General features: G+C 48.1%; 2 protein-coding genes and 1 long non-coding RNA gene across 18 annotated transcripts in view; 2 read left to right on the top strand and 1 right to left on the bottom strand.

Moving 5' to 3' along the window:
- The window catches only part of GLE1 (GLE1 RNA export mediator), a 27,818-nt gene extending 21,418 nt beyond the window's left edge, over positions 1-6,400 (top strand). The window contains exons 12-16 of the mRNA XM_059410645.1: positions 423-552; positions 1,536-1,640; positions 3,032-3,114; positions 4,072-4,135; positions 4,990-6,400. Coding sequence (XP_059266628.1) covers positions 423-552; positions 1,536-1,640; positions 3,032-3,114; positions 4,072-4,135; positions 4,990-5,058 — 451 coding nt within the window. The 3' untranslated portion in view covers positions 5,059-6,400. The remainder of the gene's footprint in view (positions 1-422; positions 553-1,535; positions 1,641-3,031; positions 3,115-4,071; positions 4,136-4,989) is intronic.
- Positions 6,401-8,747: 2,347 nt separating this feature from the next.
- LOC132024366 (uncharacterized) lies at positions 8,748-12,066 on the bottom strand. The gene is made up of 3 exons (XR_009406232.1): positions 11,493-12,066; positions 9,396-9,516; positions 8,748-8,921 (listed from the first exon to the last, which is right to left on the bottom strand). It is a non-coding gene; the product is annotated as an uncharacterized LOC132024366 (long non-coding RNA).
- Positions 12,067-12,166: 100 nt separating this feature from the next.
- SPTAN1 (spectrin alpha, non-erythrocytic 1) overlaps positions 12,167-27,224 on the top strand; it is a 61,413-nt gene continuing 46,355 nt past the window's right edge. For 15 of the 16 annotated variants that reach the window (XM_059410642.1, XM_059410641.1, XM_059410635.1 and 12 more), the window contains exons 1-4: positions 12,171-12,270; positions 15,399-15,449; positions 24,570-24,809; positions 25,970-26,095. In XM_059410642.1, coding sequence (XP_059266625.1) covers positions 15,417-15,449; positions 24,570-24,809; positions 25,970-26,095 — 399 coding nt within the window. In that variant the 5' untranslated portion in view covers positions 12,171-12,270; positions 15,399-15,416. Of the gene's footprint in view, positions 12,271-15,398; positions 15,450-24,569; positions 24,810-25,969; positions 26,096-27,224 lie in introns of all 16 variants that reach the window. The other variant, XM_059410632.1, reaches the window with a different exon arrangement.

Genomic DNA, 27,224 nt, shown 5'->3' with positions numbered 1-27,224 from the left:
CTCGCTCTCTCTGCCTGCCTCTCTGCCTACTTGTGATCTCTGTCAAATAAATAAATAAAATCTAAAAAGAAAAAAAAAAAGACTAATACTGGGGCTCCTGGGTAGCTCAGTCAATTAAGCATCTTCCTTCCACTTGGGTCATGATCCTAGGGTCCTGGGATTGGGCCCATGTCGAGCTCTCTGCTCAGCAGGGAGTCTAATGTCTCCCTCCCGCTGCCTCTCCCCTTGCTTGTGCTCTCTCGCTCTATCTCTCAAATAAATAAAATGTTTAAAAAGAATAAAATTAAAAAAAAAGACTATTACTGCTAATAATAATAATGCTAAATGGTACGGTACTAGATTGTTCCTTTTAGCCCTAAAAAGCCAGTGATTTGTCACCCTCGCCTTGGCCTTATCACGTTGGATCTTTTCTTCCCACGCAGGATGCTCGGCTACCAAGTGAAGGACTCCAAAGTGGAACAGCAGGACAACTTTCTAAAGCGCATGTCTGGGATGATCCGACTCTACGCCGCCATCATCCAGCTCCGGTGGCCGTACGGGAGCCGGCAGGAGGTAGTGGAGACGGCTTGCTCTCCCAGTGAGAGGTCAGACCGTATTTGTGTATCTTGTCCCCCGGGCCTGTTGCCCTTCTTGCTGCGGGGGCGGCCTCATTACACGAGAACTTCGTGTGTACTGCGGCCCCCTTGGTGTGCTTTAGAGAAGTTGATGTTGAGTGTTAGGAAACTTGGACCAGCAAAGCTATTTGTTCAAAAACTGACTTAGTTGAGCCTTTAAGGGACTGGGTTTGTAAGAGTGTCTGTCTGTTGTGAGCCAGTCATTAAGTTTAGTATTCTATTAGAAGAGGAGTGCTCTAAATGATACAGTATCAGGTGTTGTTGTTGTTGTTATTTAAGTAAGTTCTACGCCCAGCATGGGGCTTGATCTCATGACCCCGAGATCAAGAGTCACGTACTCTATCGACTGAGCCCGCCAGGTGCCCCAGTTCAGTGTCATTTTAGACCTGGTTGGTGCCTCATGTCTCAGATGAGCAGATGGGGTCTCAGCGAACTTTAGGGACACACATTGCCAGTGACAAAGCCACAGCTGGGGTGCAAGGCTTTGAGCTGCTAGCCCAGTGCTTTACTCCAAGGATACAGATTAGAGACATGGAGAAGTGAAGTACTTGGGGACCTAAAGAGAAGGGATCGTAAGTGGATCGAATCCAAGTCTTTACCATGTACCTGCTGAGTCCCATTCTGTGCTAAGGGTACCAAGAATAATAAGTAAAATGTCTGTACAGGTAACTGTTTGGATCCCTGAAACCAAAGCTGCTACATGGGGATTAGGGATTCCTTTAATGAATGGGTGGGTTCCAAGGTGTTGGCACATGTGAAAACAGAATTTGTTCATCTTGTGTTGTTTCTGCCCTGTGGCATGTGCTTGATTTCGATAATCTGGGGGTCCGTGTTACTTAGTAACAGATGGAAGATAACCTTGGGGGTTTAGATCTCTGGATACAATGAGATCAAATCGTGACCAAGTGTCTCCCCTCCCAGATTCATCCTCATGGTTTAAGTCATGGCTGGCGCTGGTTGGCACAAATCTTAAATATGGAACCCCTGTCAGATGTGACAGCCACCCTCCTCTTCGACTTCTTGGAGGTACGTAATGCAGTTACCACACAAGAGGGACAGTGGTTGACACAGCCTTTGGTCACCATGAGACCTGCATTGGTAAACAGTGTGAAACAGAGGCCAGTGGTCAGCAGCATTAGGACCCAGTGTCACTGTCACACATTTTCCCCAAGTGCTGAAGACAAACCTAGCTTTTGGGTTTTCTTCTGCTTGTGCTTTCTTTTTTTTTTTTTTAAGATTTTATTTATTTATTTGATAGAGATCACAAGTAGGCAGAGAGGCAGGCAGAGAGAGAGGAAGGGAAGCAGGCTCCCTGCCTAGCAGAGAGTCCGATGCGGGGCTCGATCCCAGGACCCTGAGATCATGACCTGAGCCAAAGGCAGAGGCTTTAACCCACTGAGCACCCAGGCACCCCTCCCCTTGTGCTTTCTTTCTCTGTGTGCTTATCTTCTTATTATAAAGAAGAAAATATCTGTACATCCCAGCATAAGCAGAAAGGGACATTTGTTTTAGGGATAGAGCATCGACTCCCAGAACCAAGGGTAGAGTGTACAGGCAACTGTCATGTGGGCCCGGAACCAGGAACTAGAATGTTACCAGGTACCAAGAGTCTCCCTGGGGCTAGTGGTCCTTCCTGTGCTCTCCCCGCAGGCTTCCTCAGTCTTACTGCGCAGGCCGGCTTTCTCTAGTTCTCTGTGCACAGTGGAGACGATGGCCATCCTGGGCTACAGCCCTCTGCTTCAGTGTGGCCACCCAGTGTAATGCGACTGTCACCCCCTGTTTGTGATCCCTCATTCCTGGGAAAATAAATCTGATCAGCTTGCTTGGGTCAGGTCTCTCCCTCGTCCAAAAGGTTCTTTACAGTCCTGTCTGCCAGTGAGGGGCCACCACTATATGATGAGGGTAAGGGTTTCTGTGGAAAGGAGACATTTCTTAAAGGTTAAAGACTTGGAGCACATTCCATGACAGATCTGGGCTGTCGAGCCAGGAATGCCAAATGCTTCCGTTCACCTTGGAGTTCCTGAAGTCACACAACATGAGCAGAGATCCTGAATAAATTTGAGAACATGGTAATGTTCTGTGTGTTCTGCTTGCTATGGCTCGGAGGAATGCCATGCCTTCAGAAAGCTTTCCATTCAGTAGAATCACAGAAGAATAAATAAGTTAAATTCACATTTCCCAGTTTGCTAAAATACCTGGTTTCTTGGATGTCTGGTGTAATGGAGGTGTTATATACAGAGAAATGCTTCAGAACAAGGTTAGATCTTTCCATCTATTCCCTTGCAGAACTAGCTAGGTGGCACTGAGGCTGAAATTCTTGGTAGGAGTAAAGGCAAAGTGTCAGTGTGCTATACGGGTCTCTTGCCTGAGCGTGAGTTTGCATTCTCTGCTCTGACGGCGCCTGTCTCTTCCTGTAGGTGTGTGGGAATGCCCTCATGAAGCAGTACCAGGTGCAGTTCTGGAAGGTGATACTTCTCATCAAAGAAGACTACTTCCCCAGGTATGTGGCGCATTGACTAGACAACATGGGATTCAGTGGGTGAAACACGTGGTGTCAGAGGCCTCTGTGCGCTGTGACGTGCTGGGTTTGACTCGAGATGCACCTGTAGTACGTGTGACGTCATGTCTTCTCCTTCACCTCTTTGACATTTGAATAAATGCTTTCAAACTGTAATAAGAGTCTTAAAAGAAATTTTTTTTAAGATTTTATTTATCTGACACAGAGACACAGGAAAGAGGGAACACAAGCAGCGGGAGTGGGAGAGGGAGAAGCAGGCTTCCCGCTGAGCAGGGAGCCCGATGTGGGGCTCGATCTTAGGAGCCTGGGACCATGACCCGAGCTGAAGGCAGATGCTTAACAACTAAGCCACCCAGGCACCCGAGTCTTTTAAATGTTTATTAAATATATATATATATATATATATATATATATATATATATATATAATATAAATAATATAAATATTAAATGAAAAATGAATTAAGAAGATCTGGGTTACAAATACCTGACGTTTTTTTTACTCTGTTTTTTTCCAAACTTCCCAGCTAATTTGGGACGGTGATTACATGCAGGCAGGAATTAACCCAGAGAATCCAACTTCCTTAATAAATCAGTTTCTGCAGCTGTTTGCTTGACACTGTCATGGCATTCGACTTTAGGGGCCCTTCTCATTCCTCTCAACACCCTGGCATTTCAGCTGGGGGAGAGGCCTTGGCAGCACCCACGCTGCCTGATCGCAAAGACCTTGGAAAGGAATGTCCTCTCTTCTGCTTTATCCCTTGGTTTGAAAAGAAGCCCGAGACCCTTTGGAAGAATGACAGCATCCTTAGTCCAGAAGCCGTCTCTCCGAGTCATTCAATCTACCCCTTCCTCTGGATCAGCAGTGTCCCGAACTCTTCTCCCAGAGGGGAGTGGGAATCACAGCTGTGATCCGTGTATTTTCTTCCTCTCACTGTAGGATTGAAGCTGTCACAAGCTCAGGACAGATGGGTTCCTTCATACGCCTCAAGCAGTTCTTAGAGGTAAGATGGCCTTAGACCAACACATTCTGAGCTTCTGTTGCCCTCGAGGGCGCCCATGTCTCTCACGCACCTCTAGGCTCTTGGATTGTAGTCTTCCTCTTGATTATTTTATTTTATTTTATTTTAGTCATCTCTACACCCCACATGGGGCTCACACTCAGCCCCGAGATCAGGAGTCACCTCCTTTGTGACTGAACTAGCTAGTCGCCCCCTCCTTGGTGTTTTAGAACTGTGCTTTGTGGTCCGTGAGTCCCCCTTCACCTCAAGGGGCGGCACTTCATCATCTTCTCCTGTGCCGCCGTCCATGCTGCCTGAGGGGAAGTTGCCTTAGGGATGAATAAAATGTCCCAAGTGAGTCTGGCATCACTAATACATTTCTTGCTTGCTGGCTGAGGCTCCTTCCTCAGTCTCCGTTCTGGGGAACTGGGAAATTTGCTCCCTCTTCTCCGTGAGAACAAACCACACTTTCGGCCAGTCTCCTCCCTTTTCCTCCCATTTGCTGGAAACCAGAGGCTCAGTGTGACCAACAGCCTGGAAGCCTGTGGTAGGTCTGCCGGGACGGCCCCCTGACTTGCACTTCCCCATAGCCTGAGTGGGCAGAAGGCAGGTGAGAAGGATGAGGCAGGGCTGCTGGGGACCGGGTGGTGCGGCGGAACCGGCAGCCTGGCCTTGGGCCCCTGCTGCGGTTCACACGGAGGCAGAAGGCTCCTGCCTGGTGTTGGTTTCACTCCTCCCGCTGCTGACCGCTGTTCGGACGACTTAAGCTTGCTGTCCCTCAAAGCTGCTTCCAAATGCTCGATGTCGGGAGGAGCGTACCCAGAAAATCACTGTTTTCTCCCTCTTTTCCTGACCAGAAATGTTTGCAGCGCAAGGAGATTCCAGTCCCCAAGGGCTTTCTGACTTCCTCCTTCTGGCGTTCCTGACGGCCGTCTGTCGCCTGCCCACCATCACCGTTTTGTTTGAGAGGGACAATAATAAAGCAACTGAAAACAGCTGTATTTGGGAGAAGTCATGTCAGATTTAGAAATCCACCAATATATTTGTACCTGGCGCCTCGGAGAGGAGACTTCAGGGTTCCCTAAATCTCGGGGGTCTCTTCAAAGGGTCTCTTCAAAGGCTGAATGCTCTTTAAGGGGTCCCCAACGCCATGGCATTGGCGTTTCTCATTTCTGAAGTGTGGGGAGGAGCAGTTTAGTACTTGGTTTGATGGTTCATCCCCTTTGTGTCTGGTGTCTTTCAGGAAGTCTGTAGTCCCTTCACCATTTCCCTCTGAGCCCGCCCCTTCCGCTGCACCCGCCCCCGCCCCAAGTCCTGCTGTTCCTGGTCAGAGTATGGTTAATGGTGGAGGCCCACATTCTCGCATGCAGCTCCCGGTGTGGTGGTTGTGCCTTTCTCAGCTTGTGAAGTCGTTATAAATTCAGAGGAAATGCCTGTAGATGAAGATTAAGTCCCAAATTGTATCAAATAGTTTAGCATCTGGGACTAGGACCGTTGATACATGTTACGTTGAAAAGGACACACTGTTGGTCCTTTTTTTTTTTTTTTTTTTTTTTAATATTTTATTTATTTATTTGACAGAGAGAGATCACAGGTAGGTAGAGAGGCTGGCAGAGAGAGAGAGAGAGGGGGAAGCAGGCTCCCCGCCGAGCAGAGAGCCCGATGTGGGACTCGATCCCAGGACCCTGAGATCATGACCTGAGCCGAAGGCAGCAGCTTAACCCACTGAGCCACCCAGGCGCCCCACTGTTGGTCCTTTTAATTTGGAGTTTGGGCCCTGTATGGCCAGGGATGCATGAGTCAAGGATGGGGGGGAGGGGGGGGCGGCGGCCATGTTTGTTTTTGAATTTGGATGAAGACAGGCCGAGATGGGCCTGCGACATTACACCTGAGCCCGGCATCTACGAGCAGTGACTCGGGGGTTAAATAAAATAAAGGTGTTTGAGAGAACTTAGGAACTGCTTTAGAACTGTTGACATGTCCTGAGTAAAGAGCGATAATAGATTCGCCTGACTAAAGCCACTACAGAAATTCAGAGCTTGGCTGTTCAGAAAAGAATTGAGGTTTTTTTCAGGAGAGACTCACCGTCTTTTTTACAACACGCAGCAGCTATGGATCTACTCTGTACTACGTGTCGTCTGCGGGGAGGTGTTCTGGGGGGCAGGGGGATCCCCTGGTACTCTTGAGTGGCTTGAAGTGACACATTCTGTGAATCGTTGACTCTGGTGCCAAAAAAACAAGGAATAAAGCTTGATTTTTAAAAACCCATTGCCAGTATCTAGTTGGTTGATATGACTACATTCCTATACCTTGACCTGTGTACATCACTGGCCTAGCTCTAGTGTTTCTTCGTATTTTGTCTTCTTGACCTTCACCTTGGGAAATTGTTGTTTTTTGGTCATTTCTTTTCTGGAATTATGTACCAGTAACTGACCTTGTTTTATCTAGCAGGAATGGAAAAGTACCGAAGTCTTTTCATGTGGATGCAACAGCACAACTCTGGGGAAGGTGTCAGGAGACTTGGTGCAATTCACTTCTGGGTTTTTTGGCCTTGGGTAGGTCATTCACCTCCTCTGAGCCTCAGTTTCCCCTCCCCCTGCAAAAACACAAGAATTGGGTTAGCTGGGAGCATAGTAGTTTTCAGGGCTCTGTAGCTGTGCCAGAGGGCAGAACCTCCCAGCAGGGGTGTCGGGGCACAGACCCTGTTAAGCCTGCAGAACCTGCAGTGGCTTCGCCACCCCCGCACCCCCAAGGCCAGTTGCCCGTTGCACTTCCTCTCTTCCCTGTGCTATACAGATGCCATCGCTTTCTGTGTATTATGACCAGAAACAGGTTGGGAAGCCCTGACTTCAGGATGTTGAGTGGATGGGGCCCAGCCCTACAGTCAGGGTCGACAAATGGAGGCTTTGTGCACATTTTTTAAAGGCATCCCTTCCTTCAGAATACTGCTGCCATCTGCTGGAACGGAACCGTGAAAATCTGTGATCACCTGAGGTGCACGGGGCCTGCTAGAGGTAGAAGCTTACATTCTGCCCAGCTGTACATGGGGCGCTAAGGGAACCCGGGGATCTTCTCTGCCACAGGGATTTTGCTCTCTATGCTGTGTGTATAGATTGTGGTTCTATGTAAGATTATATATGGGAATGTTTCTCCAAAAATGCAATGTGAAAAAATCACTGGGCAAAATGATCTCTGAGTTCTATTCTACTTTGAATCTATCTGTACCACTCCATAGGAAACACCTCTCCTGATATTTGAATGTTCTTTCTCTAGTCGTGTTTAACAGTCTTGCACACGTCACTTGATGCTTAGAATTCCTAATAGGTTCTCAATGGTAAACCAAGAAAGGAGCGCATTGGGGAAGCCAAGTTTTTGATACTCACTGATAGTGTCACCGTGAAAGGGAACGATTGCTGGCCGATAGAGTCACCCTGATGGCTAGCAGCATCAGATTGCTTAAAGTGGAATACTGAGGCCGGCATCCAGTTTTTCAATTCAAGCACTCACTTGCCTGCTTGTTTCCTTTCAAGCTTGACCTCATTTCTCAGGCTGAGTACCCATATTTTTGTCCTGTCATTGTCCTCCATCATTTTTTTTTTTTTTTTTTTTTTTAGATTTGATTTATTTATTTGACAGAGAGAAATCACAAGTAGTTGGAGAGGCAGGCAGAGAGAGAGAGAGGAGGAAGCAGGCTCCCTGCTGAGCAGAGAGCCCCATGCGGGACTCGATCCCAGGACCCTGAGATCATGACCTGAGCCGAAGGCAGCGGCTTAACCCACTGAGCCACCCAGGCGCCCGTCCTCCATCATTTTAAAGCAAATCTGATGATGAGTTGAAAATTCCAACAGGAGAGAAACTCAGCACATCCCTTGGCTAGAAGAATGGTTTTGGAGAGTTCCTTCCCCTACTCCTCAAGCTTCCTATGATGAAAGCAGTAACCCAGCTAGGTTTGGCTGTCATCTCTCTCAGTGCCAGGACAGGCAGGGGAGCCGCAGTGCCTCACACAGATCCCTTAATCAGGCCTGGCCTCTCACTTCCCCTTTCTATGTCCCACCAAATGAGTTCCTGACACTAGATTTCCTGTGGACTGCAGAAAGCAGGTGAGAGCAGCGTATGATAAATTTAGGGGCACCTGACTGGCTCAGTCAGTAAGGTATGTCATTTGATCTCAGGGTCATGAGTTCAAGTCCCACATTCAGTGTAGAGCCTACTTGAGAAAGAAAAACTTACTCTCTAGCTTATAGTTGGGCTCCATTTAAAAGAAAAAAATACGAATTTAAACAGATGATGCATTCAGGAAACATTTTTCTTTTAGCTTCTTCAGAATGTTTACACTAAACAAACGTAGTACATGACTGAATTGGAACCTACACCAGAAAAAAAATCTTTTTGTATGTTTGTCTTATAAAGAACATTGGGACAATTGGTAAAATTTGAATAAGATCTATAAGTTAGATAATGGTATTTTTTAAAGAAGATTTTATTTATTTATTTCACAGAGCGATCACAAGTAGGCAGAGAGGCAGGCAGAGAGAGACAGAAGGAAACAGGCTTCCCGCTGAGCAGAGAGCCCGATGTGGGACTCCATCCCAGGAACCTAAGATCATGACCTGAACAGAAGGCAGAGGCTTTAACCCACTGAGCAACAAGTGCCCCTTTTGTGCTTTTTCTTTTTGATTTTTTTTTTTTTTTTTTTTTTTTTTTTTTTGAGGGAGGGTAAGGGAGCAGGCACAGAGGAAGAGAGAATCCCACGCAGGCTCTGTGCTCTCACAGATCCTGAGATCTCCACCTGAAGGGAAATCGAGAGTTGGTTGCTTAACCGCCTGAGCCACCAGGTGCCCCAACCTTTTTTTTTTTTAAAGGAAGTAAATGTTTATTTAATTTTTCAAAGTAATATCTGCACCCAACATGGGACTCAAACTCACGACCCTGACGCCTGCTCTGCTGACTGAGCCAGCCAGGCGCCCCTGCTTTTTTGACTAACTGTGGTAAAATATACGTCACTCAAAAGTTACCGTTTCAGCCATTTTTAAGTGTATGGCCCTGTGACATTAAGTGCATGCCCACTGCACAGCCATCACCGCCCGTGTCCAGAACAGTTTCCTCTTGCACAACTGAAACCCTGTCCCCGTTAAACACTCACTGCCCATCCTCCTCAGCCCAGCCCCTGGCAAGCTCTGCTCTACTTTCTGTCTCTGTAAACTTGATTCTTCTGGGGATCTCACGGTGCAGTCTTTGTGCTTTTGTGTCTGGCGTACTTCACCTAGCATCACAGCCTCCTCGGGGGGCATCCAGTCGCTGTGTTCCTTGCCAGCTGTGACACTGCAAAATGTCATCTGGGAAGAAGTACAGTCCACTTGCCAGGGTAACTTCTCAATCAGCTCCTTTGTGGGGAGGAAAAGTGTAAGAGCTTGCTGCTTGCTCAATGCTGTGCTTGTGGGGTGGAGGAGGGAGAGAGGAAGGGAAGCGGGAGGAAGTGGGAGTTTCTCCAGGGAGAGCCAGCGATTAATTTTCCGTGGCTGGAACAGGTGAAAACATCATTACATTTTGTGTATTTCCAATCAGTTGACTCTTGGACTTGAAAAGGTATTGGGACTACCTGGATGCCTAAGTTTGGGGTACATACCAAACCCTCAGATGGGGGGTGGGTGCAGAATAGAAAAAGCTTGGAATTCAGCCCTACCCCCTGCTGTTCAGGAGGATACTAGGAGCCCGGGAGCTGATTGCTATACTGTCCTGTGCTTTTTTTTTTTTTTTCTCCTGAGTTTTTCTCCAAAACGAAGAGAGCCATTATCTGCTTTGTCATCTCTCCCTACACCTAGCAGAGCGTTTGTTTGTTGGGCATAGAGTGAAATTGGTGGGAGGTGAGGTAGGCACACCACAGAACAAGTGAAGAAGGGCTTTCTCAGTGTCTCATTTCTAGTGCCAAGTGCAGGATGGGGTGGGTGAGTGAGTGGGGAGGTGTAGAGGGCCAGAGGTAATGGGTTTTGGCCTTGTCTCAGATCAGACAGATCAACGGGTAAGACTCAGTTTCTGTACCAATACCAAAGCTCTCATATCTGTTTTGCTTCTGGTAAAAGCGACAAACCCCCCCCATTTCACCAGGAGGCCGGCCGTAGTGATTTAAAAGAAAGATCTCCCTTTTGACAGCCCCTGCCCAGGCCCTTGAGAGCCATTCCTTGCTGGAGCAGAAGGTCTTGGAAATTTTGGAGAGCTATGATTGTGTAAGCCATTTTGTATGCAGAGCTGAATATATGATTAAACATTTTGCTGCTCCCCGGTGCAGAAGAGGCTGTCGATGCCATCAACTGTTCGAGAAACGCACACCCCAGGGAGGAGTTACTCGGTCCTGTTTTCTCTATATAGAAGATTGCAGGAAATGCCTCTTAGCTCCTACGTTTTTCCTCCAGATTCTACAAAGCTGCTTCTGGGGTGTGGCCATTTCTTTTCTTTTCTCTGCACTGTGATGGGTTGAGGGAATAAGAGAATTTTTCCTTGGAAAGGGCAGCTTAGAAACCAGATTGCAGATCCCAGGCATAGGGAAAGAAGGCCAAACTGCAGAGAACCAGGAAGCTCAGGGCTGGGCCTGGGCCCAAGTTCTGGTGCAGTACCCAGGGCTGCTTGGTAACCAGGAGGCTGAGGCCTTCCGAGCTGCGGAGATCCTGGTCTGCCTGACTGCACAGGAATGATTTGGGTGTTACTCCCAATGGCTGCGGCCCAGCTGTCGCAGAAGTGGGGGTGGGGAGAAAGGGCTTCCCAACGGAGGGCTTTGGGCTACACTACCGAGTTCAGAGCCAGACCCTTAAACTGCTAAGACTGTAAGGAACAGAAACTCCAGAAATCCTCACCCCCACCCCAGCACCCACCATTGCAGTGCCTCCCTTTCCTAGGGGAAGGCAGCACAACATGACTGTTTAAGAGAAGGTTCTGATTGCTTAGATCTAAATCCTAGCTTTTCTTCTTCTTCTTTTTTAATCCTAGCTTTTCTTCTTGCTAACTGCCTAACCTAGGGCGAGAGACCTATCTTCCATGTCAGAGTGCTCATTTCTAAAATGGGGAACTAATACCTACCTTGTAAAATGATTACCCAGATTAAAAAAGAAAGAAAGAAAAAGAAAAAGTAACACATGAAATGCTTAGCACAGCGCCTGGTACATAAGGAAAGTTCAATTAATTGTGGGCTGAAGAACTTTAATGTCTTGTTTATAAAATAAGATTAATTCATCCTATTCCACCGGCGACCTGTCAGAAAGCTTTTGCTATAAGAATTAAGAAATTATTAACTCCCCAAATCCCAAATGACAGACTTTAACTCCAAATTAGTCTTTATTTTCGGGGATCGGATTTGGCCTTTTCTTACCACCACCTCAAACCCGGAGCTCCAAATCATTCTCGGTTTCTACACCTCAGCCCCCACCAGAGTAGGCTGACTTTGGGTCCCGGCCGCAGCCATCTCCTAGGGAAAGAGGAAGGAGGAAGAAAAGTCTGGGGGTGATCTCACCCTTTGGGACTGGGCGTTTTACAGACAAGGGTGCGAAGCATCCCCGGCCAGACTGCGGCGACGGCCCCTGCCCCGCCCTTCGCTGCAGTCCTGGCAGGACTCCCAGGGGCGGAGGGGAGGGGTGGGGTGCAGAAGATTCTCTGCAGGGCGGGGTGGGGCAGGATTGGAGGATCCGAGGTGCGGGGAGGGCGGGGCGGCTGCCGCATCTCCCGCCGCCCGGGCGGAGGCAGTGACTCCACTGCACCATCGCCCCCCGCCCCTGGAGCGCGCCCTCCTTTCCCATCCTCCCGCCGCGCTCCCGGGACTCGGCTTTTCCCCCGCAGCGGCGCTTCGGCTCCTTCCGGAAGCCCTCGGCCCTTTCCGTCGTGCCATCGGGAAGCGAGCCGGCGGGAGCTCCGCCCCCTTAGCTCTGCCAGCGCTCGCCCCCGCCCCTCGCGCCGCGCCCCGGCGCTTCCCCCGCGCTCGTGCCCGCCCGCCGCCGGAACGCGCGTGGCCGCCTATAAAAGAGGCGAGACGCGCGCGTCGCCGCCACTACCCGCTGCGGAGCGAACGGCGAGGCGGGAGGTCGCGGAGGCGCGTCGGTTCCCTCAGCAACCCCCATCCCGGCGCACCCACCGCTTTCACCCCGCAGGAGCCGGTGAGACGGGGAGCTGGGGGGGAAGGAGCAGGGCCCGAGGGCCGCCGACCCCTGGGCGGGGAGCCGGGCAGCCCCTGGGGCGGGGCGGGCGCGCGGACAGGTGAGCCCCGCCGGCCTCGCAGCTGCCTCCGACGGGCAGGGACCTGGCAGGCGGGCCGCGACCGGCCGGGGGGAGCGTGGGCTGGCGAGGAGCCGCCCGGCCCAGCCTGGGCGCCGGCCGCTGGAATGTCATTGACTGGGCGGAGGTGGAGGGGGGAGGCGAGGCCAGCGGGTCGGTCCCCTCTCCCCCACCCCCAAGCCTGGCTGCGACCCCGCCCTGCCCCATCCGGCTGCGGCAGGTGGGGCGGGGGCCCCTGGCGGGATCCTCACCATCCCCCTTCCTGCGGAGCGCTCCCCCAGCGCCCCCCGATCGCCTGCCTCGGCGGGGAGCGACTTCTGCAGCTCCTCTTCCCCAGTCCCCACAGCAGTGCCGCCCCAACCCTTGAGGGAGGAAGAGCCGAGAGCATAGAGGAAAAGGGCTCTTTGACCTTAATTTCATCCACTGTGGCGATTCTTCGCCTTCTCTCTAGACGCAGAAAGGTCTGAGACCGGCCATCTCCTTTTCCTTCCTCGTAATAAACATTTCTTTCCTACCCAGTTGTGATTTGCTTGTAAATAACAGGTAGATGCGGCGTTTCTTTGTATTGAGACTCAAATCCAATAACTTAATAGCTTACGAGTTATTCCCCTCCCCCTCCCCCCGCCCCACCCGAGACGGGGGTCCTTCGATTCGAGGACATTATATTATTGGTCAAAAATTCTACAGCCACGCCAGTGTTGACTGATAGAGCAGCCTTTTGTTTGTAAGCTAGTCCTGCAAATTTGACAAGATGCTTCCTAAAGAAAATTGCCTTTAAGAGTCTCTTTGATGCATTGGGACAGAATATTTTAAATAAGGGGCTTGTTAAGGTTAAGGGTTGCATATGTTTTAAATGAAAAGCCTGAATAGCCCAGAATGCTGGCTTGAGATGATTGAATCGCCCCCAACACTTTTGTCAAATCTCTTTTATATAATAGATTCTAAAATACGTAAGCCCTTTGTTCTGTCTTCATCACGGCATTTTAGAAAAACTTAACCATCGTGGCTGTTAGGGAAGAATAGAAAAGAGACCATCTGAAGTATTTTAATAATATGTGGAGAAATTGCGGAGTCATAGCAATTGGACCTAAGTAAAACAATGTATCAAAGATGGAAGGGTTGGGGGTGTCTTGCAGCCAGGAAACAGAAAATCTTAAGAAGAGCGGTGGGAATACTGAGCTGTCTGAAGCTATTGAGCCAAGGTTTCACCTCCTAAACTCCTTAACCTTTTGTTGCCGCTAATGTCTTAGATTTTCAAAGGTCGAATTGAAGTCAAAAGTTTAAAAATGTGCTGTAGGGGGAAAAAAAAATGTGCTGCAGTAAGGGCCTCTGCAGGAAATTAACAGAAAGCCTTTTTTAGTAACTGGGCCAATAATGACTCACTGGGACCCTCAAAGTGTGTTAGCTGTTATCTAGGGACCTCCACGGAGAGACGAGCCTTCAAAGGAGGATTTGCCCTGTGCCGGACAGGTGTGAAGCCGTTCTTAGAGTAATCCATCAATTGGTAACATCTTGGGGTATGCTTTTGGTCTTGGCCATGGGTTTTGTAGCAAACTAGCGTTTGGAGAAATCGGATATGTCTCGGGTTCTAATATGAACTTGTCAAATAATCTGATGGATGGGTTTAGGTGAGGAGAGCAGGGTTTTTTTTTTGTTTTTTTTTTTTTTTTAAGATTTTATTTATTTATTGGAGAGAGAGAAAGCATGAAAGGAGTGAGGTCAGCGGGAGAAGCAGACTCCCTGGCAAGCAGGGAGCCTATGTGGGACTCATCTGTTCCACGGGGACTCCAGGATCAGGACCTGAGCCCAAGGCAGTCGCTCAACCACCTGAGCCACCCAGGCGCCCCAAGATCAGGTTTTTAAATTCCATCTTTCTTTTGGTTCCCTGGGTCAGTATTTGCTCTATTTTCCCTTACCTGCCTTCATCCCAAAGGGAGGGGCTGACTGCAGACCCTGAGCAGCGAGTCCCATGCGGTCCACAGCCCTGTCACTGCTGAAGCTGCACGAAGGCTAGTGGGCAGGAGGCCGGCCTCGTAATCAATCCTCCATGGGCTATGCAAGGACTCCGCTAGCTATGCGGTCTGGGCTGCCGCAGCTGTGGTCAGACTAGGTAGCAGACTGCACTGCCCTCATGGCAAGTGCTGACTCCGGGAATGCCGGAATGCCAAGAAGGGAATGCGAGGAGGAGTACAGAGCTGATCGCTTTGGGGGCCGAGGCCCTGGCGGGAGAGCAGCTGTGTTATTCCCTTCCACTTTTTTTTTTTTTTTAAAGATTTTATTTATTTGACAGAGATTACAAGTAGGCAGAGAGAGAGAGAGAGAGGAAGAAGCAGGCTCCCTGCAGAGCAGAGAGCCCGAATCAGGACTCAATCCCAGGACCCTGGGATCAAGACCGGAAGGCAGAGGCTTTAACCCACCGAGCCACCCAGGCACCCCCTCTTCCACCTTTTTTTGCATATTCCTCTTGTATGGGTTTTGAATAGGAAGTAGTATTTTAGTAAGGACCCGTACCTGTAAAGGAGGCCCAAGTCAGATCTCTATAGCTTGAGTTCGTTCTTGCTTCTCATGGGTCTCTCTCTGTTATTTTATGTCTGAATGGGAGGGGATTTAGAAATTGGCTAGTCCTGGGAGTCTCAGTTTATTGGGCGGTGGCTCTGGGGAGGGCGTATTTAGTGTTAGAAAGCATATTCAGTATTCTTTATCTGGAAAGTGGGGAAACTGAGGCCCAGAGGGGGTGTAACTTGGCTGAGGCAGCACATCTAGATCACCAGGAACTGCTAAGGGGCCAGACAGAGAACTTGGGTTCTCTTTCCACATTTTAAATCCCTGGTGGGGTTCAGAAGGAAAAAAAAAAAAAAAAAGAACAAGAAAGGCACAGGGAGAACACCAGGAATGTGGTTTTTTATTTGTATTTCGTATATCCTAATGGTCTGTTTTCTTCATTTTGACATTATTTTGTTCAGTTTGCCCTTAGAAGCTTGTTATCTCGCTCTTCCCCCTCCCTCTTTAGACTCCACATTCCTCCATCATGTTGTCATCGTTTCGTAAACGCAGAGTCCAGGTATTTGACCAGCATGCAGGAAGCGGGTTGCCTTTTTGGTTTTGCCTGGCTTGCCGTGAAGACACATTTGTGGCAGAGGTTGAATGATCTAAAGAGAGGGGGAGAAAGCTCTGCCTGCATGACCTTTCTGTTAAGCCAATTGGTTTGGGTTGGGGTTTTTCTCCATTGTTTTTTTTTTTTTTTTTGGTGTTACGTGAACAGAAGTCTTAGTACATTGATTGTAAAATTTCCAAAGCCTCCTGCTTTTTGCCTTCCTCTCTTTCAGGCATGAATACATTAATTTCTTCTCACCCTACTGGTGTTTGCATGTAATGTTTGCTGATTTTTTAATTGATGGTTACTTGGTTCTTAAGAACCAAGGGACTAAACAGATTATCTTAGCTATTTGGAAAAAAATAATCTGAAAATGTGTCGTAAAAGTAGTATTTTAAAATTTGACAAATGTCATAAACTTGGGTTTGTTTCCTGTTCCCACCGGCTTATATTTCCTGCCACAGGCCTTGTAATGAAATGGAGCTTGCGTTTTCTTGGCTAAAAAAAGCTCCCTGTATATATTTCATTTTGTAGTTTTTGAATGTTTGCTGAATTGGACCTTTTTGAAAAAGAAAAATGCTTAAAATTAATGTCTCAATATCCCATAAGGAGAAATACAAACTTTGCGAATTTCTAGTGATTATGGGTGATAAATCCAAGGCAAGCCCTTTTATAAATCAGAGTGGTGAATTGGCTGAAATGAGGTTTATAAAAATGGGCCACATTTTAACCTTTCCCTGTTTTGATTGTCAGAAACAATATTTTGCACTTAAATACCTCTCATCTGAATTTTACAGGTTAAGAGGTAAGTCGCAGCAAGATAGTATTTGGGAAGCATTCAGAAGTAAGTTTTCTCAACGTTGCTCTGCGTTTCTGGATTTTGATGCAATGCAGTATGAACCTTTTGCTTTCTTAAAGCTAAGTCCCTGCTCACCTCTGCGGAAACGGGCCCATGAGGTGAAGTGAGTTAATCAGTCTGAAGGCTGACATGCAGATCCACAGAAGCAAAACTAGTTTTTATTCATGGTTGAAACTCTTCATTTTTGTACTATTTACCTCGCTACTTCCCATCCGCTCTGCCGCTGAAATCTGCCCCAAGGCTGGTTAGCGGCTCATTAGCTTGGTGTGGGACTCCACTGCCCGAACATGTTAATGGGTGCTAAAGGGTTCTTCCGTGGATTGTTCTCCAGAGAAGCCCGTCCACATGGGCGGCTGTAGTTCCGCTTGGCACCTGTAAAATTCGAGAATGGGTTGGCTTTCGGAGCCAGGGGGAAAAACGTGCGTTGTTAGTCCTGCACCTTTGAGCTCTGACAAAGCAACCACGGTAAATCCGAGGGATGGTTTTTCTGACCTTTTGCTTTGGGCGATGTGTATGAATTTTCCCATAGAGCCCAGTGATCTGTTCATCCCCTTAGTCCCCCCAAATCCCTTTGCTTGCAAAGGAGTGTATCTGGTGAAATTGGAGTTCATTGTGTAGTTTTCCAGATGCCTCTTACATCCAGCACGTTCCGTGGCGGAACGGGGGCTTTGTCTCCGTGACTCCTGCCTGCTCACCACCAGTGGCTTCTCTGCTGGGGTTCCACGGGGAAGTTGTGCTGAATTCCTCCGTCCTCCCAAGATCTGCGGGACGGTGCCCTAAACTACTCACTGCAGGTGCCAGGTTCGCTGTGTGGGAGGCATCTGACCTTTGGTCTGAGAATGACTTCCCTCAGCAGTCTTTTCTGTTGCCTAACTCGGAGTCCATCTGTCTGGGTCTCACCCGCCCTCCAGAGACGGACGGATGCCCATGCATAGCAGGGCGGATAGCTTCTGTAGGTGAGGCCCAAGCATTTAAAAATTCCCTCAGTGCCAGGAACTAGCTCAGACTGCTGTCTCTTGGCATTGACAAGAAGACAATTTTTATTTAGTGGCTAGGCTTTTCTGTAGGAATCCATTTTCAGATGATAATATGTGTGAATTTGCGTCAGATATGAGGAATCATTCTCGGGTGTGTTACATCTTTGGATTAAGCTAGAACTTTCTGCCCAAGGTCCATATCTTTAGACCCCTCTCTTTCTTCCCACAGATCTGGCAGTATCGTAAGAATGCTGACAAGGTCTTTTTATTTATTACAATAGAGGACATAGTTGTAATTCCTGTTTTATCCCCTGAGATCAATTCATACTCCTTGCTGAATGATGCAGCTAACATTTTGACTGCTGCATTGCAGCATTTATAAATAGCCTGCATCTTCAGTCTTTGTGAAAAATATTAGCAAAAATACGACTTTTTTCTTCAGGATCTTCCATGGGAAGCTGCCCTTGAACATACAGAGAATATATTCAGCGCTTCATTTGCCCTCTGTTTTCCGTGGACAGGGACCTGATTGGCAAAATCAGAGTTGAGGGACTCCTTCGAGATAAGCAGTCGTCTGCCATCCTAGGAAGTTGGTCCCTCTGTGGGTTTTTAGGCAGTTAGTAAAATAGATAGGCTAGTGTGGTTGGAGATTTTTTTTTTTTTTTTAAGATTTTATTTATTTCTTAGATCACAAGTAGACAGAGAGGCAGGCAGAGAGCCCGATTCGGGGCTTAATCCCAGGACCCTGGGATCATGACCCAAGCCGAAGGCAGAGGCTTTAACCCACAGAGCCACCCAGGCGCCCCTGGAGATTGTTTTTTAATGGCACGTTTCCCAAAGTCTTCCTTTCTAGCTCTCAAAAGGTGTTAATCCCATTAAGGTTGGGAACCGGCCTGGAACATTCTCAGTGGAGCCCGCCTTATCAGTCAGCTGCATATTTCAGGCCAGGGGTGGAGTTCTTGCAGCCTACAGCCTCGGTCCTGGGGGGGACGTGTTGCTCACACAAGCCGAGGCCAGGAAATTCCACTGACTCCCTCACAGAGTTTTGGGTGAGAGGCTAACATGTCTTCCGGTGGCAGCATTTCTTGGTGATAGGAATATTTTTCCTATTTTTAATATAATCAATGGAAATGACCCATTTCGGAGCAAGGAAACTAGAGTGTCTAAAGATGAACTTGGAGACAGCTCCCTCTCAGGTTAAGGGGTGGGGAACTCTTATTAATGCATCATTTCAGGCTCCTGTAACCATGCAAATGAGGATCCTGCAGGCCCACAGCAGTGGGAGAGCTTTGATGACTTTCAGATGCCCAGCTCCCCAGGGACAGCCAGTGGTGGCTTGGCAGAGCTCCCACCTACTGACGTCAGCTGATCTGCAGGAAAGAAAAGTCCATTATTGCCTGACCAAAGCACTTGGTATAGAATTGACTCGTTCTACTTCACTGGGGTGACAAAGAGGGCCTTTTAGGTTGGTTAATTTCAGCAGGGCCTCGCTGGACTGTCTCCCTGGATTGGTAGAGTCAAATCCACAGGCAGGACCCACGCAGGGGGACTTGCTAAGGTGGTGCCCTTGCCACATTATGTTAGAGATTCTTGGCTTCATCACAAAGGGCCTGCTCCCCAATGTGATTTCTTTGAAATTTCCGTGGCAGCTAAAGGATTTTAGAAATACTGTGAATCCTGTGTGTGAAGAAGCAGGACAGATGCCCTAAGCATTAATCTAAGGACTCAAGCTTTTTTTTTTTTTAAGATTTTATTTATTTATTTGACAGACAGAGGTCACAAGTAGGCAGAGAGAGAGTTAGGGAAGCAGGCTCCCAGAGCCCTGGGATCATGACCTGAGCCAAAGGCAGAGGCTTTAACTCACTGAGCCACCCAAGCGTCCCAGGACTCAGACATCTTGCAGGAGCTCATGTGCACTGTGCTGGTTTCGTACATACCTGCACCTTCCATGGCACATTTTGTTGCCAGAAAATTCTGTGAGGGAGCAAATTAGGCACAATTTCCTGCTGTTTCTTCATCTGAAACCGTTTCCCAAGAGATTAGAACGAAGGAAGTATGTAACTTCTTAACCCTGATTGTTTGCTACCTTAAGACTCATTCTTACAAAAGCAAAATCAATTTTTATTTCTTGATTTAAAAAAAAAATTTTTTTTAAGTTTTTATTTACGTCCTCTCTATACCCAGTGTGGGACTCAAACTCACGATCCTGAGAGTCACATGCGGCACCGGCTGAGCCAGCCGGGTGCCCAATTTTTATTTTTTGAATAATTAATATATCTGCATTCTTCCTTCTCCATCCAAAGTGGTGATGGGAAAAATAACAGTGAAAGGAAGGAATAAGCAAACAGCCACCAATAAAGGGTATGCTGGGGCACCTGGGCATCTGCCTTCGGCTCGGGTCATGACCCTGGGGTCTGGGTTCGAGTCCTACATCGGGCTCCCTGCTCTGGGGTGAAAAGCCTGCTTCTCCCTCTCCCACTCCCCCTGCTTGTGTTCCCTTTCTCGCTGTGTCTCTATCAAATAAATAAATACGATCTCTAAAAAATAAAAATAGAGTATGGCAGCTGCAGTCATGGGCAGAATCAATGGTTCTGGGAACCAGAGGGTCCCGGCTCACCCCAGGTAGGCTCTGTGACTTGGTTATTGGATGACCTTGTGTCCCCTGCCTACTTAATAATGAAGTGGCAGCAGTTTCTCTGTTTCCAAGTTCCGAATGTAACTGACTAATGTGTGCCGAGTGCTGTGGTCAGAGAGGAAGAGGAAGATAAGGTCTTTTTCATATAGTCCCTTAGGAACTCTAAATTTACTAAAGAACCACAAAGACAGCAGGGAGAAAACCTGGCAGAATGTGACGGTCCTCTGAAGAGCATGGGGACAGTGAAGACTGCTGACTGAGGACCGCAGAGAGGACAGGGACAAGGCAGTTGCTCTAGACTTGCAGGGCTTTGTGTGGTGTTCGCTGCTGGAGCTGTGAGTGGGAGAGAACAGTCCTGCCTAAGGGGGACTTCCTGAGCTGGGAAATGGGCCCTGCCAGGGCCTGTAACTTGGAGTTGGCGTGGGAGTTTGATAAGAGATCCGGCTGGAGCAGACCGTGTAGGCGAGTCCGTGAAGTCACGTTTACATTCTAGACCGTGTGGCTGGTGGTGCTCGTGATCCTTGTCAAGAGCCTGGCCGGCAGTCAGCCCGCAGGCACGCTCAGATTCTGCCCCGTTGTGACGAAGTATTGTTAACAGAAATTCCGCTCTGCCGCAAACAGATGTTTACTTTTTTTTTTAAAGATTTTATTTATTTGACAGGCAGAGATTACAAGTAGGCGGAGAGGCAGGCAGAGAGAGGGAGAGGAGGAAGCAGGCTCCTTGCCGAGCAGAGAGCCCGATGTGGGGCTCGATCCCAGGACCCCGAGATCATGACCTGAGCTGAAGGCAGAGGCTTTAACCCACTGAGCCACCCAGGTGCCCCAGATGTTTACTTAAAAAATAATAATATATTTATCAATTAATTAATTTATTTACCTGAGGGAGGGAGCAGGGGGAGGGGCAGAGGGTGCGTGGAGAGAAAATCTCAAGCAGATTCCGTGCCAAGGATGAAGCCAGACTCGGGGACTCAGTCCCAGGACCCTGAGATCACTGACCGACCAGGAGTTGGACGCTTAACCGACGGAGCCACCCAGGCGCCCCCAGACATTTAATTGTTTAAGGGCACCTTCAGATTTTGGTTTCAAGGATAGAAGATATTTTTTCCAGACATAGCGGTCTGTTGATAACGGAACGGCCTTCTTGAGCTCTGTTTCATCAAGCCCCCCCCCACCCCACCCCCGCCTCCCTTGCCAAGTAAAGAGGCCACCTCATTTCTCAAAACTGCCATGTGCTCAGGCCCAGATTAGTAATTCCTTCTGCTCAGCAGGCTGACACCTGGTTGCAGACACTCGTTCTCCATTTGCTGTTCTTGTCACAAATCTGGCTTTTCCCCAGGTGGAATCCCAGTTTGACAGTATGGAGAGGGTGACTCGGGCGGACGATGGGGCTCTGGCCTCACCTTTTACAAGTGAATTCCCGTGTCCCGCATAGCAGCACCAGCACTCAGCATATCCTTGGTTGTTTGTCAACACTTTTCTTAATGGCCGTATATGCCAGAAATCGCAGATACAAAGATTAGGGTGCTCCGTCTAATTATACCATGGGAAGTATATACAAGTGCTTCATAAATCTGCACAAAAGTATGATTAAATCTGAGGAGGAGGGAAGGAGGGAGCGTGGAGCCCAGCGTGGGGAGGAGGCAAGAACGTACAGCTTACTCCTCTCGTACAGCTTACTCCTCTCGGCTGGGCGTTGAGGTATAAATAGGAGTTATCCAGGCAGAGGAGAGGCTGAACATTCTACACAGAGGAGGCCTAGGCAAATAGCAAATAGCTGGGAGTCTGCCTCTTTTTTTTTTTTTTTTTTTTTTTAAGATTTTATTTACTTGTCAAAAGGGAGAAAGAGCAAGCTCATACACAAGCCAGGGGAGCGGCAGGCAGGGGGAGAAGCAGGCTTCGGCTGAGCAAGGAGCCTGAAATGGGACTTGATCCCAGGACCCCAGGATTGTGACCTGAGCTGAAGGCAAATGCTTCACTGACAAAGCCACACAGCGTCTCTAGCTTAAGGTCTTTTTTCTTCTTCTTCTTTTTTTTTTCTTTTTTTCGGGTTTTATTTATTTATTTGAGAGAGAACCTGAGCTTAGGGTGTGGGAGAGGGGGAAGCAGACTCCCTGAGCAGGGAGCCCAATTCAGGGCTCAGTCCCGGGACAGTGGGATCATGGCCTGAGCCAAAGGGAGACGCTTAATGACTGAGCCACTCAGGCGCCCCGCTAGCGTGGAGTCTTTCAAGGGAATCCTGTATTTGGAGAAGAAAGTATATTTCAGCATGCCTAGAGGGTAGGGAATGTGGAAGAGAGCTGATACCAGCCTCATTTGCTGGGCCAGATCACCATGCCCTGCTAAAGAGCTGGATCCTTTCCTCCCTCAGAACAGAGCCGTGAAAGATCTTAAAGCATGGGAGCGATGTGGCCAAGAACATGTTTCTTTTTTCTTTTTAAAATTTTTATTTTTTTTAGATTTTATTTATTTGGCAGAGATCACAAGTAGGCAGAGAGGCAGGCAGAGGGAAAGGGGGGGAAGCAGGCTCCCTGCCGAGCAGAGAGCCCGATGCGGGGCTTGACCCCAGGACCCTGAGATCATGACCTGAGCCAAAGGCAGAAGCTTAACCCACTGAGCCACCCAGGCACCCCAATCAACCAGACTTTGTGGAGAAACAATAATACAACCAAAAGAAGGGGTCAGTATGTGGAGAATAGTTTGGAAACGATGGTGGTTGGCCAGAATCCCCTTATGTCCTCTTGGTAAGGAATCTGGTAGCTTTCTAGGAAGGTAGTCCGAGAGTGGATCAGGTCTGAAGGATGCTTTGTTGCCACCTCTTGAAGCTGATTTAATCCCTAAAGAGTTAAAAACAGTGACCCACCCATGCTGGTTCTGTCCCAGCTGGATGCTGGGATCCGTGTTCCCTGCGGTCCCGGTCCCTCGCCTGCTTCCTGTCTCCTGTTAGCCCAGCCCGGTGAGCCAGAAGAGCTCTCAAATGTCTCCTGGCCAGCACGGTTTTTATACCGTATATAAATTACGGGCAGCAGCCGGAGGGGCTAGAAAGTTTATCTGCTCTGCTTTCCCACCAAATCTCTGAATCTTCTGTAGAATGGAATTTGACTTCCAACAGGTTCTGAGATGCCCCATTTTCACCTGCCATTTTTAGTCATCGTAGGGAACCAAGGCACAGGAAAGTGCCTCGCACAAGGTCATGTGGTACTGACACATTTAGAAGCTCTTTTTTCTTTCTTTCTTTTTTCTTTTTTTAAAGATTTTATTTATTTATTTGACAGAGACATCACAGTAGGCGGGGGCGGGGGGGGCAGGCTTCCCAAGGAGCAGTGAAGCCAGATGCGGGGCTCCATCCCTGGCCCTTGGATCATGACCTGAGCCGAAGGCGGTCGCTTAACCGAATAAGCCACACAGGTGCCCGATTTAGAAGCTCTTCGTCAACAGTCTGTACCTCTGTCCCGCTGTGATCCGTAGGTTAGAGGAATCATGCTTAATCCTGAAGAGCGTGGGGTGCCTCTTCTGGGTTTTGCCCACCTATAGGTCAGGTTTTCTTTTTGACGTGAGAATTTGGTGAAAGTGTTCAGAAATCTGGGGTTTTAAGTTGGGGCCAACTGAGCACTGTGGGGAGTGCTGCTTCCTCCATCAGCCTGCCCTTGTAGCGAACTTGAAACTGATGCTGAACGCCAGTGTGCCGTCCATGGGAGCAGGCGGGCGGAGGGCAGGGTAAACCTGGCACCACCCCTTCTTGTTCTTGTGTTTAGATTTCTGGTTTTGAGTATCACATCAGATCCAGATTTAGAGGCACAACCTCCTGTTTATTAGTAATCACCATAACTCTTTTTTATGTAAAGCATCCATTGCTTTAAAATTTATGTAATGCAAGTATTTGTGACATAAACCTGAATTTTTTTTTTTAACTCGTGTAGTTGACCGACCATTTTTACTAGGTTTGGGTGTGCAACTCACCACACTTTCTTTTTTTAAGTTGCACTGTGACTTTCCGTTTGTGCACATTCACGGGACACAGGCTGTTCCTGGCGCAGACGCTCTGGTGGCCTGAGGAAGACTTGTGGGATTATGGTTCCCAAGAACTAGGACCTCAGGGGCTCTGACTAGGTGAAGTCTCGTTGACGTTAAGGACCGGGTTACTTTGTAATCCTCCCCTTTTTCTTCATTGGATAATAGGCTGAGTTCTGGAGAGATAGAAAACCCGATTTAAGTAAGAGTAAATTCTTCCTAAGCTCCACACAGTGGAATGCAGAGACCAGGTTTCAGGACCTTCGAATGGATTTCTCAGTAATTCTTTGAGAACCACTTTGGCATTTCCTTTGAATCCTTCAAGCCTGTGTAGAATTGCTGGGAAACTCTAGTTCTCTCAGTTTCTCTGGGTTTGGCTGTGGTGTTGGTGAGGCGTCCTCTGAGGGACCGTCATAGCGAGTGGATGGCTGTTTTTCACAAAGGACTAGAATTAATGCTTGTTGTTCCGTCCTGAGAAGGGACTCCCTTCTCCTTTCGTTCACCTGCCAGGGCTCTCTGGTAATTCTTTTCCTTCAGAGAGGCTGACTCCGTAAAAGCCACTTTGGTCGTGTGGTGCTTACTTAGTTCAGGGCATTCTGTCTTTTCAGAAAATGGACCCAAGTGGGGTCAAAGTGCTGGAAACAGCAGAGGACATCCAGGAGAGGCGGCAGCAGGTCCTAGACAGATACCACCGCTTCAAGGAGCTCTCAACCCTCCGGCGCCAGAAGCTCGAAGACTCCTATCGATTCCAGTTTTTCCAGAGAGATGCTGAGGAGCTGGAGAAATGGATTCAGGAGAAACTACAAATCGCATCCGATGAGAATTACAAAGACCCAACCAACTTGCAGGTGCGCCTCATCTCCCTGAGTTTCCTGCCAGGACTCAGGAGCGCAAATGTTTTTGCCCCAAAGTCACACAAAACTCATTTAATTATGACCTTGAGCAAGAAGAATGTAGATCAGACATAAGGCAGGACTAACTCACTATTCTGAAAAGCCCTTGGTGTGTGTGTTATACTGTACACACGAAGATGTATGTGGAATCTCGGGGGCATTCTTTTCTGGATGCTTCTAGCTGATGGTTCTCAAAGCACTGGCTTGCAACTGTTGGTGGTTTCACGGGGAGGGTCTGGGTTGAGCTCTTGGAATTTTAATTTTATTTTATTTTTAGATTTTATTTATATATTTGAGAGACTGTGAGAGAGAGAGCATGAGAGGGGTGAAGGTCAGAGGGAGAAGCAGACTCCCCGTGGAGCCGGGAGCCTGAAGCAGGACTCAATACCAGGACTCTGGGATCATGACCCAAGTCAAGCCGAAGGCAGTCGCTTAACCAGCTGAGCCACCCAGGTGGCCCGGGTTGAGCTCTTAGAATGAGTTTTCAAGAAAGACACACTAATAGTGTTGCTGATGGAGATTTTATAGTTAGGTATCTCTTTAAGCAACTCACTGGTAAGTCTTATCAGAAGCAAGCCTTTAAAAATCACTAAATTGTAACTGAAGTTAATTTTGTGATATAAATTGTGCCTCAGTAAAGCTGTTTTTTAAAAAAAGGACAGAGCCTTTCTCCTCATTGATTTTGGTGAAGGACTTTTTTTTTTAGCAAGTGGAACACATGGTTCTCTTACTACCCCCAGAGTCCTCCCAGAAGAGAAGAAAGTGTCATATACTGAGTGAATGTGGATGGATTATTATCCAGGAGTAAATCGTACATGCTAATTGTTGGTGTGGCCCTGTATTTCTAGAGGGATTGGATGTCCACATAAAGGCTAATTTCCTGGTAGTAAAGATAGTGCAAAGTTGGTGGCCCTCAGTGGCCAAGCTTCCAAAAGCCGTATAGATGAGGTCAGAGTATTTAAGTAATTGTGGGGAAGTGGGGGCAATGCTGAGTATCCCTAATTAGAGGGAACGAGATTCACGAGGAGAGAACTAAGGGGACCTGAGGCGGGGCGGGGAAGAAAGGTGGCTGGCATGTGGTTGCAGCTGTGTCTCACCTCACGGTCCCTCAACAGGGCAAGCTTCAAAAGCACCAGGCCTTTGAAGCTGAAGTCCAGGCCAACTCAGGAGCCATTGTTAAACTGGATGAAACTGGTAACCTGATGATCTCAGAAGGGCACTTTGCATCTGAAACCATAAGGGTGAGTAGGAGTTGTGCCTGCTACTGGAGGCCATCTGGTCTGGTTGGGGGAGGAATGTGGATTAAGTGCCAATTTGGGTTTCTAAAAAAGCCTTTTCTAGCTTTTTTGGTGATTTTTATTTTTAGAGCAAGAGAGGGAGGCAGGGGCAGAGGGAGAGAGAGACCCTCAAGCAGATTCCCCACCGAGTGTGGAGCCCGACACAGGGCTCGATCCCATGAACTATGAGATTGTGATCTGAGCCAAAGTCACTAGCTTTTTCTAGCCTTTTAAGAGAATTTGTGAAGTTTTGCCTTTGTTATATGATGATTCAGTATGAATATAAACAAGTATGTATCTGCTCAGTGGGGAGTTAATATTCTTTTTGCAAAACATTAGAATGTGATTATACTTTAAAGAAGATTACATAAATGAAACCTAAATGTATAGATGGTAGAGGGAAGAGCATGTTAGTGAAATTGGTGAATTTGGGTATTAGGACACAAAGATCAGTAGGATTAATCACAGACACCATAAAGTTCTCTGTTGAAAACTCGAGGCCTGGATCTTGGTGACTTGCCCTAGGAGGTGGTTTGCTGAGGTCTCGTCCCCAAGCCAGTTAAGGGCCCGTCCCCAAGCCAGTTAAGGGCCCAGCTGTTAGCAGTGACTTGTGGCACCTGTTGGTCGGTGACCTAGTGACTGAAGCAGCCAGCTGTGAAGCAAATGTCCTTACAGTGTGTGATTGGGCCCGTTTGGTTCCAGTTCACAGATAATTGATCTGTCTGGGCCCTAACATTTCCAGTACCAAGGTACTAAGGGAAAGCAGACCTCTTTAGGATGAAGTTTGCACACTTGGTTTCTCATAACAGGATACTCTTTCCTGTTTCTGATTTATCTCCTTCCTGTCTATGTGTCTTGTTCTTTGTCATCCAAAGGCCCGTTCTCTTGAGGGACTGGCCTTTGCAGTCCCTTAGCAGTCAAGGCAACTGTGGAGAGTTCGATGAAAGCTACATTCATAAGCCCCAGTAGAGACGCCCCACCCCCTCCTCCCCAGCACCCTTGTGGAGCTTTCATTTCCGTAGGATCCGGTCTAGTGGTTTTCAACAATAAATACCTATTGTCTCTCTTTTGCACTAATGCACTCCACAGTCTC

The sequence above is a fragment of the Mustela nigripes genome, chromosome 9, assembly GCF_022355385.1.
Source record: "Mustela nigripes isolate SB6536 chromosome 9, MUSNIG.SB6536, whole genome shotgun sequence".
NCBI lineage: Eukaryota > Metazoa > Chordata > Mammalia > Carnivora > Mustelidae > Mustela > Mustela nigripes.
Note: the sequence above shows the minus strand (reverse complement) of the source record. Positions and strands in the feature narration are given on the sequence as shown.